The 12,948-nt window shown below is 41.7% G+C and overlaps 1 protein-coding gene across 3 annotated transcripts in view; it reads right to left on the bottom strand.

Moving 5' to 3' along the window:
* The window catches only part of LOC143157115 (macrophage mannose receptor 1-like), a 66,735-nt gene extending 56,914 nt beyond the window's left edge, over nucleotides 1-9,821 (bottom strand). For 2 of the 3 annotated variants that reach the window (XM_076331640.1, XM_076331641.1), the window contains exons 1-4: nucleotides 9,701-9,821; nucleotides 5,373-5,774; nucleotides 3,718-3,891; nucleotides 37-201 (exon numbers count right to left, since the gene is read on the bottom strand). In XM_076331640.1, coding sequence (XP_076187755.1) covers nucleotides 37-201; nucleotides 3,718-3,891; nucleotides 5,373-5,774; nucleotides 9,701-9,761 — 802 coding nt within the window. In that variant the 5' untranslated portion in view covers nucleotides 9,762-9,821. Of the gene's footprint in view, nucleotides 1-36; nucleotides 202-3,717; nucleotides 3,892-5,372; nucleotides 5,775-9,700 lie in introns of those variants that run through there. The other variant, XM_076331642.1, reaches the window with a different exon arrangement.
* Between the last annotated feature and the right edge of the window lie 3,127 nt (nucleotides 9,822-12,948).

Raw genomic sequence — 12,948 nt, 5'->3', positions numbered from 1 at the left:
ACTTTTTAAAAAAACTGATGGATAATATTACCCTACCTGTCAGGTATGTTTGTTCATGCAACTCTGTGATGCTTAATAACTCTGCCTTCTGTTGTTGACAGCTTTTTCTTGCCTGGTGCCACTTCAGAGCTGCCTCAGAGTTTATCTGGTACCGGACATTTGTTAAAGGATCAGTATGCCACAACAAATCAATACTATTAACTATAGGGAGAAAAAGAAATGCTGTAACTGATCATGAAGACAGAACCAGAAAAAAATATAGAATAAATCGCTTAGCAAAAATACACAAACTTAACCATTGCATTAGAGAACTGGTTTGAAAGGAGTCTTGAGGCTCTCTAATGTGTTAGTAAATCCAGGGCAGAGCTAAACCATGACAGCCGTGTTGGGCAGGACACAGGTAATGAAACAATGTCACCATTTTCTCTGGTATAACAAAGCTGCTGTTTAAGATAGAAGATGAGTGGCTAAAGTCATGCTAAAAGAGTTGATTTCTCACTGTGGAGAAAAAGACTAAAAACTTCCAGACTCATGCTAGCTAAGGCGTACATCAAGCTGATCACTTTTCTGAGATAAGAAACCCCAATTTTTTTTACAAATTTTGGGTACTATGTAAAGTGTCTATGGATTTTCTTACTGTGATAGAGGTAATCAGACCCAAGCACTGAACACAAAACTTACATTTATCAGCATCCATCTCACCCTTTCCTGCTATTCCTGATTTGCGTTGTGCATGTATCTGACATACCACCATGCTTTCTTCTCTGCCACATGACCTTATTGTGATCTCCTCCAATACCTGAACTTGGCACTAATTTTAGGCAATGCCAAACCAGTGAAAACATCATCCAGCAGGACCCAACATTAGAAGCGGCCCCAGAAGGTACCACACTCTTACATTGCTGCAGCCTCTCCTGGCTTGTCTCAGTTGAATCCCCACAACAAGCAACAAACAGTGTGATCTTGCTCTGCCAAAAAAGGAGGCCCTAACACTGAGCTAAATATCACTCCATAAAGAGATTAAAGTTGCATGACAAAAGCAGAATATAGCAGAGGTCACTGTATGTCTGCTGACAATGGGAAAATGACTGAAATTCCTGCAGCCTGTATCAGAGTTTCTCAAGTTGCAAGCTGTGAAAAAATTTGAGAGAAAGAGGTCTTTTCCTTTTCCGAATTCAGAGAGCTCAGAAAACCTAAGTGTGCAAATAAGAGGAAAACAGTACAATAAACAAAACTCAGGACAAAGGGCGATACATGTTAAATGTCAGCAGGTCAGTAACCAGTTCCACTTTTTCCTGTATTATACCTGATAGTCTATAGATAATATGAAATGCTTCTTTTCATATTAGCCTTAGAAAACAAAAATCAGACATAACCTACTATAAGATGGACATTTGACTAAAAATGGGAACTTTCATCTGATTATCATTATCCACAAACCAACTTCTGTCCAAAATATTTTATGAGTATCAGAAGGCAAAATTTATTCGCTATACTATGTTCTACAAGACCGTAAATTCCTGTGCATAAGCACAAGCCTGGGATAAAAGATATTGCAAAAATATTAAAATCTATATTTCAATAAAGAAAACTGGTTCTGACTTGATAGAAAGGGTTTTATAAGTCTTGTACAGTTATTACAGAGGAAGAGGTAAACAAGACTATTTAAATATTTCCTCATTCTCTGCACTTTTTGTTTCCTTCCTAGTCAGCTGCAAGTTTTATGCATCATCTATAAGGCTTTCTAAATTCTTCACAGAAATTCTAGCTCTTTCATCTGTCAAGAAAGGGGCCTCAATGGACTTTTGCCTACTTGAATATAGCTATAGGCACACCTCATGACTTACTCTCCTGATGGTCTTACACTGTGCAACCAGTTTTCTTCCACAACACCTACTTTTACCTTGCAGTGCAATGTAGAGCTCAAAAAGACACAGTGTAACCTGTAAAGAACCAGTATTTCCTAGCCTACTAAAAATTGTCTGATGCAGCAACACTTCTCAGTTTCTTCCTGCGGGATTTAAGTTTCTACTGCCACTGTAGCAGCATCTCTTTTTAAAGCACCACATAAAGGGTCATACTCACAATTATGTTACCTCCACTGGTCAAATTTCTACACCTCTATTGAGTATAATAACTGTTATAAGTACAGTCTTATGCTCTCTTCATTTTGGAGAACATTTGAGCTGGTTTTGCTCACAATGAAAAAAAGTGACTGGTTTAATGATGATAATGTCAGTGTATGTCCAGGCCCCAGTATGAATAGCTGTAATAGTTTGCATCACATATTTTCATATCGACACTTTTGCTCCCCCAGACTGTTTAAGAAACAACAAACACTTTAATCTTATTAAATAAACTTTAACATACAAAGACTTAAACATTCTATGTTTAAAGGTGCTGTTGGAGCTTATTAACTTATCACTCTCTCATGTAGTGCATTCCTCTTTCATAGGGCTGACTAAAACTTCTGCTACTACAGCCTGCCTCTCATTAAAATATATGACCCAAACGTGAATATTTTATAGCCAGTGCTGAAGAATCAGGAAGGAAACATGCAGGCAATCAGCATAAAGCAGCTTTTTCCAAAAACAATCACAGCCATCTGAATGGATTTCCTTGAATTATGCCAAAGAATTAAACAAAATGTTAATGATGCCTCCTATTTGCTATACTCAAAGAACACTAGACAGGTAGCATTCTTAAGTTGATCTTGCATGTGCTGTATTAATGGGATTGGTATTCCCAACGTGTTTTTAATATCTTGAAAATAACACTGGCATAGAAAAAAAAAACCATGCCATTTTTATTTGTCTGAAATAATGAATGCAACATTCATGGAAATCAGGCAAGGACACTAATACTTTGTCATCAAAACAGTTAAGATCAACCCACACTGCTTTCTTCACATCAAAGGAAAGACATGTTTTTCTCCTTAGCTCTGACTGTGGTCAGTTGGAGCTTTACGGCAAAACACAATAATAAAGAAGAAGGGAGGGAGAAGTGCTACCTCTTTCAGCATGACAGAAGAAGCAGCAGCTTGCAGACAAAATGCTTAGTACATATTTTACAGTTGTTCAGAGAAACTTTATTCAAATTCAAATACATATGGGCATATTACTCCAATTTACTTAAAGTAATATCAACATTTCTAAATAAAGTTCTGCATATTCATAACACTACAGTTGAAACTCTATACTCAAACCAGGGAATTTAGAATATAAATACTTCTCATCGATTTTAAACACAGAACCACAATGTAGCACACAGATTTGGGAAATACTGGGATTTAGTAAAAAGTTCATGTAAGTTTCTTCATGTTTAAAAGGGAACTCATTCTACAAAGTAGTCTTAATTTTCAGTTAAGCTGTATTCTAGCTTCCAATTCTGCTGCATAAACTTCTACATGGCCTTTTGCATATATTAATGTAACACCTTTACATCTAATTAACTTTCTATTTAAGTAAATGGTGTAATTACAGATTCCAGCATGTGATTAACACACTTTCACCTGGATGTAGTTGGTCAATTTTTTTTTTATGCTGAGTCCTATATTCGCATATTTAAGTAGTTCCTAAAAGGATAGCAGGCTGCATGGAGACAGAAAAATGCACCGTTTCAAACTGTATTTTCTACAGTAAAGCACATGACACGGACACCAGTATTTCCAGGCAGCTGAATAACAGCACAGCAGAATCTTGAACATACAAAACTTACATTTCAATGGGCAAAATCCATACATCTTGTCAACATCAAAGTTTGACGTGGTTCCACACCAGAACCAGCCATCTGATCTGCCAGCATCTGTGCAGTCAGCATACCATTTATCACCAAACTTAAAAGGGAATACACAAGGTGCTCCATTGGCATTTCCTTTCACTGTGTAGGTATCTAAGGAGACACAACAATTTAAAAATGTATAAGCAGTAATAAGCATGGGATATATACCAGTTCAGTTTTATGATCATATTATAGCATATTATAGCAAGCAGAGCTTGCTAGCCTAATATACAAACTGTACGAGAAACGGGACATTGATAATCTTACTCTCTAGGTCTAAGCTGTTACCCACGTCCACAATGAGACAAATTTTTATTGCTTAAGGAGACCACTGACTGGAACTGAGCCAAGACAAGTACATTCCCATGCTAAATTTTACATGCATAACAATCAAAACTATAAAATCCACATAGTTAAGCAATTTTCTTTTTAAGCACAAACAGCTGCTGATTCTTCTGTCAATAATCCACTCAATTGCTGACCATTTTATACAGGGAAGAGCACGTACATAGAAAATTGAAAGATATATATGCCACAGAGTGTCTCCAATATACTATGCCCAAATCAAATTTCCATTGGCATCTAAAGATAATTTTTGTTTCATCAGAAACCTGAGTCAATGAAAGTTATCAAAGTAACTAAAGCAGTTTTCTGTGTGTGCACATACAATGTACATGCATTGATGGGAGGACATACAGAGGAACACTACTTGACAGGGACTGCTAAAGAGATGACATACCAAGGTCACTGTCTCACAGAGCTGCTAGAAAACAAAGGACGAAGGAATGGTGGGCCATCACTCCATCTTCCCCCCTGCCTCCTTTCACATAATTTGCTTTGCTACAGTTCTTTTATTCTGGCTCTAGACCAAGGACTAGTACTGTAATCAGCCTTTGTGTAAACCCTAGAAAATGCGTCCTTACCTCCCTCTGTGCCCATTTCTGTTTATCAAAGAATACTAAATGGGAAGCCAAATGTATTCCCAGACACTTATCATAAATATATGTATATAGGTATGTATGTATCATACATAACTTTTTCAAATTTAACTGTTTAAATTATCTTATTTCTTTGTCTAACACTGCAGCATCTCTGAGACTCACTTCAAACACCTAGGAAGGCATCTTCAATATGCTGGAGCTGAAGATATCAAAAGTTAATTAAATTTTTACAGCATAATTCATATTTGCACCCCAAGGCAAAAAAAAAAACAACCCACAAACAAACATAACCAACAGACTATACACTCACACTACATCTTTCTGTACACTTGTAAATAGTAAAAGCTATCATTAACTGTTGTGTAGTAGTTATACACGCGTTCTGAATAACCAGAGACTTTTTTTCCCCTCTCCAAATGAATCACTACCATGCATGGTTAATTATCTATCAGAACATTGACAACAGTGATAAAAAAGCAAAACGAACCCTTCAAAAAACATAAAACACACACTCAGGTATTGCTGATTTCACCAGAAGTCACACTCACTGATCATTAGTGAGATGAAGCAAATTCTCCTACACTTCTAAATATTTTAATGATACACATAGAAATGAGTTTGAAATACAGAAATTAATTTACAGAACTTTACCTTCATAGCCTCGAGAACACAGATCGTCTGTGGTTCCGTAGACTTTCCACCTACTCCATAAACCAGATCCCTTGTACAGCATAATATTCCTTTCCTGTCTGTTTCCATAGTTGAAAAACAAATCTTCCCCTTGGATTGCAAAGAGAGTCTCATTTCTGCATTCCCATCGCTGAAGTTCACTAGCCTTGTCACAAGGATACAGAGTGATCGGAACCCAGTCTTTCTTCGAAGGCACTCCCAAGCACAATTTGAATGCTATGCTCATAAGCTGGTGATCTGAGACCCACCTGAATTTTTGTGACTCATTTTCTTGAACACAAGGAGCAGTAGTCACTGAATTAGAACTTTGAGCCAGTACACAGCGCTTGTGATCTTCATTATATATTAAGAAGATGCTAGTATCTGTAAGACAAAAAACACTGGAATCATTTGGTTTGAAGTATCTTACTATTTAAACGAAATACGAATCTGGACACCACTCTTGGGGTTAAAATCTCATCATCTGTTCAGCAAAAGAAAGTGCAGTACTCCGGTGGCCTACACCTGCTGAAGTGACTGTAGAATGCAACTAGTTCAGATGTGAGGACATTTCAACTACTTTGCATCAGTGAAAGCATCTACACTTAAAAGTGCAAGGCAGCAGAGATGCAGATCTAGTGTCTCCTGTAGCTTTAAAGCATGGGTTAAACTGAAAAGAAAAAACAAGTTCATGGTATTATTCCAAGCTGCACTCATGGAAGTTACTGAAACAAGGGAGCACGCACACCGTATGCTGCAGATCCTGACACTGAGCACTGCAGCAGCACTGGCTCCTTGATCCTGGCTCCCAGGCGTGAGATCATGACAACAACCATTAAGTTGTTCAGGCTCCGTTTCCCCACAGTAGGGAGTTCTGTTCCCTTAAGGTCTGCTAAAATCCTTAAAGTCTTAACTGAGGGGAAGGATATTTTTTTAAGCTTTATACACAACCTACTTGTAGGGCTAGAACAGCATATTCATTTTTCACTCAACTGCAGTAACCAGTGATTTCTTTCTCCTTTCTCACATTTCTCCATTATGAATGAAATACTGACAACAGTGGGATTTGCCATCATCAGGTATGCCTCTTAATGACTTATGCAAATCTACAAGGCTCTTCATAGCTCCCAAAGTTATTTCCCCCTCTAAGTAAATAGTGCTTCACAGCATGCATTCTTCCTGTGTTCAAGGTTTATTTCAAAATTGTAACCACTAGAAAAGTTTTTAGCATCTCTTACACTTGGGTGTACTATGGAGTGCAACATTTCTGAGCTGGTCTTGCCCAAAGACTGAGAATTTCTCCTCTCTGATCCCCTTGAGATATGTTTTAGCATGGTAACTTAATAGTTCTCTCTGATATTGGATTGCATAATGTAACAGGATGCACAATGTCTTAAAACTGTATTTTAACTGGGCTACAAGCTAGGAAAGAGAAATACTAATTTATGTGACTCTGGGGATTGAAGCTAATTAAAACATTATTTATTTTAGTGTATGATTACCAAATTAAACAAATTCTATAATGGAGAAATATTTAAGGGGAAAACAGGTTAACGACAGAAAATTTTCCTTTCTCTGCTGAGGCTCCAGTATGGAAATGATCATACTTTTCTGCAGAAGAACAACCTGGGAACAAATAACCGCTCTCTCAGAGAAAAAGCTGACCTAGACTTATCTCATCCATGGTTCAATTTCCTTCTCCTGTCCTTTGGCTTCCAACTCACTGGGAAGTAGTGTAAAACTGATGAGCACTGGAGACAGAAATCGTTGCCTTTTGCCAATCTGTTTTACTCACAGACAATACAAGGAAATGTATAATTATCACTGCTGGTGATGACTTTTTTTATTCTGCTTTTCTACTAGCATTTAGCACAATGTTATTGTAAACTGATATATGCAATGCTTGCAACTCTCCTTTCCCTGAAATCTTATTTAAAGTTTCTGGGTAAAAGAGATGTCAGACATTTTCACATGTGTGGAAAACACTGCCTGATCTTTCAAACTGTTAAAGTCGTATTTGTGGCCTAAAATAACATTGCTTATTTTATGCAGCTTATGGTATTAAAGCCAGGATGCTATGCATGTGAAAAAGGCATCCCAGAGTCAAAAACCTGGATTGCTGAACCCAAGCCTGAAAGGGTGCAGAGTTTTGGCTTCAGAAACAAGGTTAGAAAGCTGAACAAAGAGGTCTGGCCAGTGGAGGGGGAAAAAAAAAAAAAAGACAAATCTTTGGTCCTCTGCTTTTCTGACTGCACCTTTACAAAGTGTTAGCAGTATGTAAATGCAACACAGCTGCTTATACAAGGGCCCCAACACACACAGCGCTCTGACAGGGAATAATACATAGGTAAGCAGCTAAAGGGCCAACACAGCCAAGCAGGCACTGAAAGTAAGTTGGCATCAAAACAGGAGGACAGAACAGGAGGTAGCAGGATGCAGGAGCAACTGTGGCTGAGACCGTAGTTGCAGGATTTCCTTCCCCTAAGAGTTGCTCCTGTCTCATCCATGACCATACAGCAGACGTGTAGCATGGTCCTGTGTTGCTCTAGTTTACAGCTTTATTTCTGTGTTTGTTCTGCCTGCTTGGACACCAAAAAGGATTCCCATACAACACTTTCCATGTGAGTTATTAGATAGTCCAGAAGAATATGAAACAAGCCAGGTATTTGTGCAACACTTTCTATGCCCCGCCAACTCTTCCCTGTTGCTACCGCTCCTGTCAACATGATGAGTTGTATCTGTAAAATGGGCTGAGCAGAATTACTCATATAACCATTAACTGTGTTTCAGTGTTCTGTAGCAACATTTGTTACAGAGCTCCCATAACAGGGTGCTGTAGGTGGTACACTTAAAGGTCCACCACAGCGTGATCACGAGTACCACAGTCTTGGTACTTCGAATTACACCAATTTCTAACAGACTAATCCATATTTTGAAAATTACTCCTGGAAGGAGGTTCTTTAAAATGCATAGGAACGTGTCAGGCATAGGAACTCACTACCTCACCGTTATAACCCATCCAGGGAGATCTAGCATCTTTTCCCTCAACTGTCCCAAGTAGATCCCAATAGAATTTTTCTCACAGGCTTTCGTTTTTCTTCACCCACCACACTGTGACTATTTGCCTATCTCTGGCCCCAGCTTATATCCAAAGAATTGTACCAGGTACTGTAAAATCTCACTGGCCGAGTATCTTTTCCACAGTAGAGATTTCCAGTATGCCAACATAGCTTTACACTCTGCAACATTTGCAAACTATCACAGATTATGCAAGTGTAAATCAAGAAGTAACTCCTGAAGCCGGTGAAGCGCTACCAGTGTTAAACCGTAATGGAGAGCACCAGAAGAGCAGACCAAAAGCCAGAAGTGAGAGATGGGGGAGCAATAAGGCAGCAAGCAGGTAGCATGACTACCTTCTTCATGCAGACTCTCACTTACCAGATAGCGTACAATGATTGCTGCTAATTACACAAAGCAAGAAAGGTTACAAGGCAGTGTTATAAAGTTGTGCTTCAGTAGACCTCAAACTGGAGAGCCAAGGATGCTGAGAGGCTTTCAGGAAGGGCAGATGCAAAACTTTCAGCAAAAAATAGCAGTGTGCTGGAAATCACAGTAATTCTCAGAGCGAGAGGGTGCAAGCTCTAGCTTTCACCAAGAAACACAGCTTTCATCTGTTTTCACAGCTCTATTCTGTGCCAATACCTCAGCTACCTTAACATCCCCCCACGAAAGCCGTCTGCCAAAAGCAGGTCCCCAGGACCATCGAAGACCAGAGGACTGGAGGAAAGGCTGAGTGCCAACACCAGGCCCTTCAGCAGACCTCAGTGGCGAGGAGGTGGCTGAGGGAAAGCTGGGTGACGGCATTAAATCAATCAGGGGCTGAGCCCCTTAGGCAGTGGGGAAAACTGAGGCGCTGCTGGTGACAGCCCTGTTTGGAGCCCACAACACCACAGGCACCCAAAGGGCTGCCTCGTCGGGCAGCTTTGGTCGCCGGGCACCTCAGGGTGCAGGCGACGAGGGGGAGACAGTTGGTGTGGGCGGCTGAGGGAGGGCCCGAGGGTAGGCTGCCCTCCCTCAGCCGCCCGCCCCGCCGCATCGAGGCTCCCTTCAGGCAGCACCGAGGGGGTTAAAATGGCCGCGGGCTTCTCCACCTGCGCGGCCGTTTCCCCCCCCCCAAAGCCCCAGGTCAGGCTGGGCTCGGTGCCCGCTGCGACCGCGCTCTTTTCCTGGCACGTCTCATCCCGGTGCCCGCCGCGACTCCGCTCTTTTCCCGGCACGTCTCATCCTGCACAGCCCCTGCGGGCACTTACCCAGCAGCGGAAAAACCCGGGGGAGAAGTGCGAGGAGAAGCAGGAGCAGGGAGCGAGCCATCTCCGCGGCTTCGCCCGTGGCGCCCCGACGCTGTGAGGAGAGGGCTTCCCGCCGGGCAGGTCCTCCGCACTTGTGAAGGGCTGGTGGATCAGGGGAAAGCTCTGGGCTCGAAATGATAAGGAAATATCCTGTCACATGGGGCGTTTTGAAATAACAGGAATTCGCTGTTCAAACTTTGCTTTCCTAAGCTGATTTTTTTTTTCCCCTCAGTGGAGGGAAGAGCCTCCTTCCAGGCACATGCAGGTGATAAAGTGGTGATAGCTGAGAGGAGGGTTGGAGGTTTTTTTATATCCTCTTGCGACCCTGTCAGTGTTGCATGTGGGTCAGCGGTTTGTTTTCCAAGAAAATTACCCAAACCCGCGCCGAGGGACCGGGACATCCCCCTCCTCTCTTTCTGAGGTGGACCCAAGTCTCGAACAAAACCCCCTGCTCCTGAGAGCGAGGACTGCAGAAGTAGCACAGACCTACTTTTGGGAAACCGGGATTTGGGTTGCCCCCCCGTCCCCCGTCACTCCTCGCCCACGTGCGAGCAGGTTGCTCCAGCGGGCGCCGGGGAGCGGAACGCCGGGAGGCGGCCGGGGCCGGGGCCGGGGAGCGGCGGGAGGCGCGGCCTGTGCTCGGGGGTGGAAAGGAAGAGCCGGCGGGGTCGCACGGGCTTAAAAACTCTAACGAGGCATTTTCTGAGCGCCAATAAATGAAATTCAACCTATTTGTTTATTTATTTATTCCTCTGACTGTGGTGGCTGTATCTGCTGTTAACAGGATTCAAATCTTGCTCGTGAATCAGAGTGTGAGAGGAACAAAACCTTGCTTGCTAGCTGAGTTTTCACAAGCTGAAGCACCTACGTGGAATTAAATAAACTTTCTGAAAAGGTGCCTTTAGAATACAATCTGCCTTGAGGTTTTTATGGCTTCTTGCTGTGCTGGGTAGGAGACCTCCCTGTGTGCTTTTTTGTGGGGAGTAGCATGTTACTCCTTAGAGACCATTATCAATACATGGTCTGAAGGGTCCCAAATGGATGGAATACAACAGTCTTACTGCTGTTTTACAGACAGAGACTTTTGTAACATATCAGACTTACTGAGCTTTGTGATACTGCATACACAAATTTGAAAAGCATCAAACCTACCGTGTGTGAAGCACGTTGTACAGCAGCTCTCCCTGTACTGTCATGCACTTGGAAATCTCCAGTAAGTATTGAAAATCTTTGAAAACCTCCTTGCTGGAAGTTCTGGATGGAAAAGTAGAGCACGTCCAGGGAAACGCCAATGTGACATTAGTATGGAAGGAGACAGGGCAGAGTGAGAAGGTACTTCGACAATATTATTGGAGGAGAAGAAACAAGGGAGATGAAGTCCAAGCTCATTTGAAGTCAATGATGAAACTCCTGTTAACATTGGAAGGGATTCCAGCCAGGCGCTTCAGCTGTGCTGGGCCCTCCTGGGAACTACGTGCAGGGAGTGAAGAGGAAGTGCTTCATAATTTCTCTTGACATCAGTGGACCCACGTAAAGGTCAGGAACAGCCTGGCTCAGGGACAGGAGGTGGGAAGTATTTCAGCCATAATCGGCAATGTTCTGTATTGTTATGTTGATGAATTCTCATCTGGGAAACAACTTCTCTTGCTGCAGTATATGGCAGATATTTATTATTTGCTAACTATTTGCAATGGCCTTTATGCTGAGCAACTAAAAGATCCGAGTGCTTGCACTGAGGAGATTATAGCTAACTCAAATAATCATAGTACAATTCAGAAATTAATAATTCCTCCATATTCTAGCACTACCACCTTCAAAAGATTCAGGCATTCAAAGCATGCATGAAAAGTGTTTTTAGAGGTAGAAGAAAAAATATTTTCCTAAGTCACCTTAATATTTGTTTACATATTTATTTTACTAGCAGTTAGCAACACCTGGAAGCCCAGGAAAGCATCTAGTGCTAGAAGGAACAGGTCAGAAGATGGAGAATAATGCTGCTGCCCCAACAGAATACTGTTATTTGTAAGACCGTCATTGAAAGTTTTGGAATTCGTGGTATTCTTTTGGCCCAAGATAAACAGAGAAGGGAGATTGTGTGAAGTTCAGTCTCAATGTAAGTGAGTACAACTGCCACAAAAGTCTTTAGGTTAAACCCAGATGATTCAAGTAACAAAGGGGACTGCACATTACTTAAGTGCATATGTGTGTCACACAAATAGGCAGAAAAATGGAAGTAAGTAGATGAGTAGTTATACCTATTCAGCAGTCAGTGGCTGTACCAGGAATGAGCTATACTCTGAAGTGACAGAAGGAACTGTATTGGGCCATTCTTGGAGATTCTCAAAACTGAACTGGACAAGGAGCTGAGCAACCTGATCTAAATTTCAAGTTAGCCCTGCTTTGGGGAGGGGGTCATGCTAGATGACTTCCAGAGGTCCCTTCCAACCAAAATGAGACATCAGAATAGCTACTTCCAAGACAAGTATTCCAGCATTTCTTGGGATCTGTGCTTCACCAAATTAGCTCCCTTCCTGATCTGAAAACTGCCTTTTTCTCATTGTCCCTTGTACACACTGGAGATACTGCCACTTCAAAGCCATTTTGAGTGTGTGTGGGGGAGAGAGGGGGAGAGAGAGAGAGAGAGATACCCTGTCTAGAGCAGCAGAGGTCTCAATGAGCTTATTCATGTAGCCATGTCTCATCTGCAGCATACTCCTCAACAATTACATCTGGATCTGGCTTGCTCTTTGGGAATCATCATGCAAATACATGAATCGTATCGTATATTCTGATCTGATAGAGTCCAAGGGAAAGATTTTCTCTCTTTTGAGACAAAAGGATTCATCAAAGTCTCAGGCTATAGTGATTTGTAGGCAAATAGTTACCAGAAGTCCAATCTGCTAAATAACTAATGACAGGATACATGCCCTAGATAGACATATGTTTTCATCTCCCTCCGTGGGTAGCAAGCCAGCTGCCATTTACATTTGGAACAGAAAGGCCTAAATTCCTCTAAAACAGGTCGGACCCTTTCTGCTTCTGGCACATCCAGTACTTGCAACTGGTGACTCCTCCTGGCAAAATACCCTGAAATCCTGAAGTCACAGTGGCCCTTGACTTTGATAGTCAATAGGAAGATGGAAAGTTCAGTCTAAAAGAAATCATATCCAGACCTGAAGCATAATATGCCTATTTTGTTTGTGTTGAAG

Source organism: Aptenodytes patagonicus, chromosome 2 (assembly GCF_965638725.1).
Source record: "Aptenodytes patagonicus chromosome 2, bAptPat1.pri.cur, whole genome shotgun sequence".
Taxonomy (NCBI): Eukaryota; Metazoa; Chordata; class Aves; order Sphenisciformes; family Spheniscidae; genus Aptenodytes; species Aptenodytes patagonicus.
The sequence above is the reverse complement of the archived record's forward strand: the minus strand, read 5'-3'. Positions and strand labels throughout refer to the sequence as shown.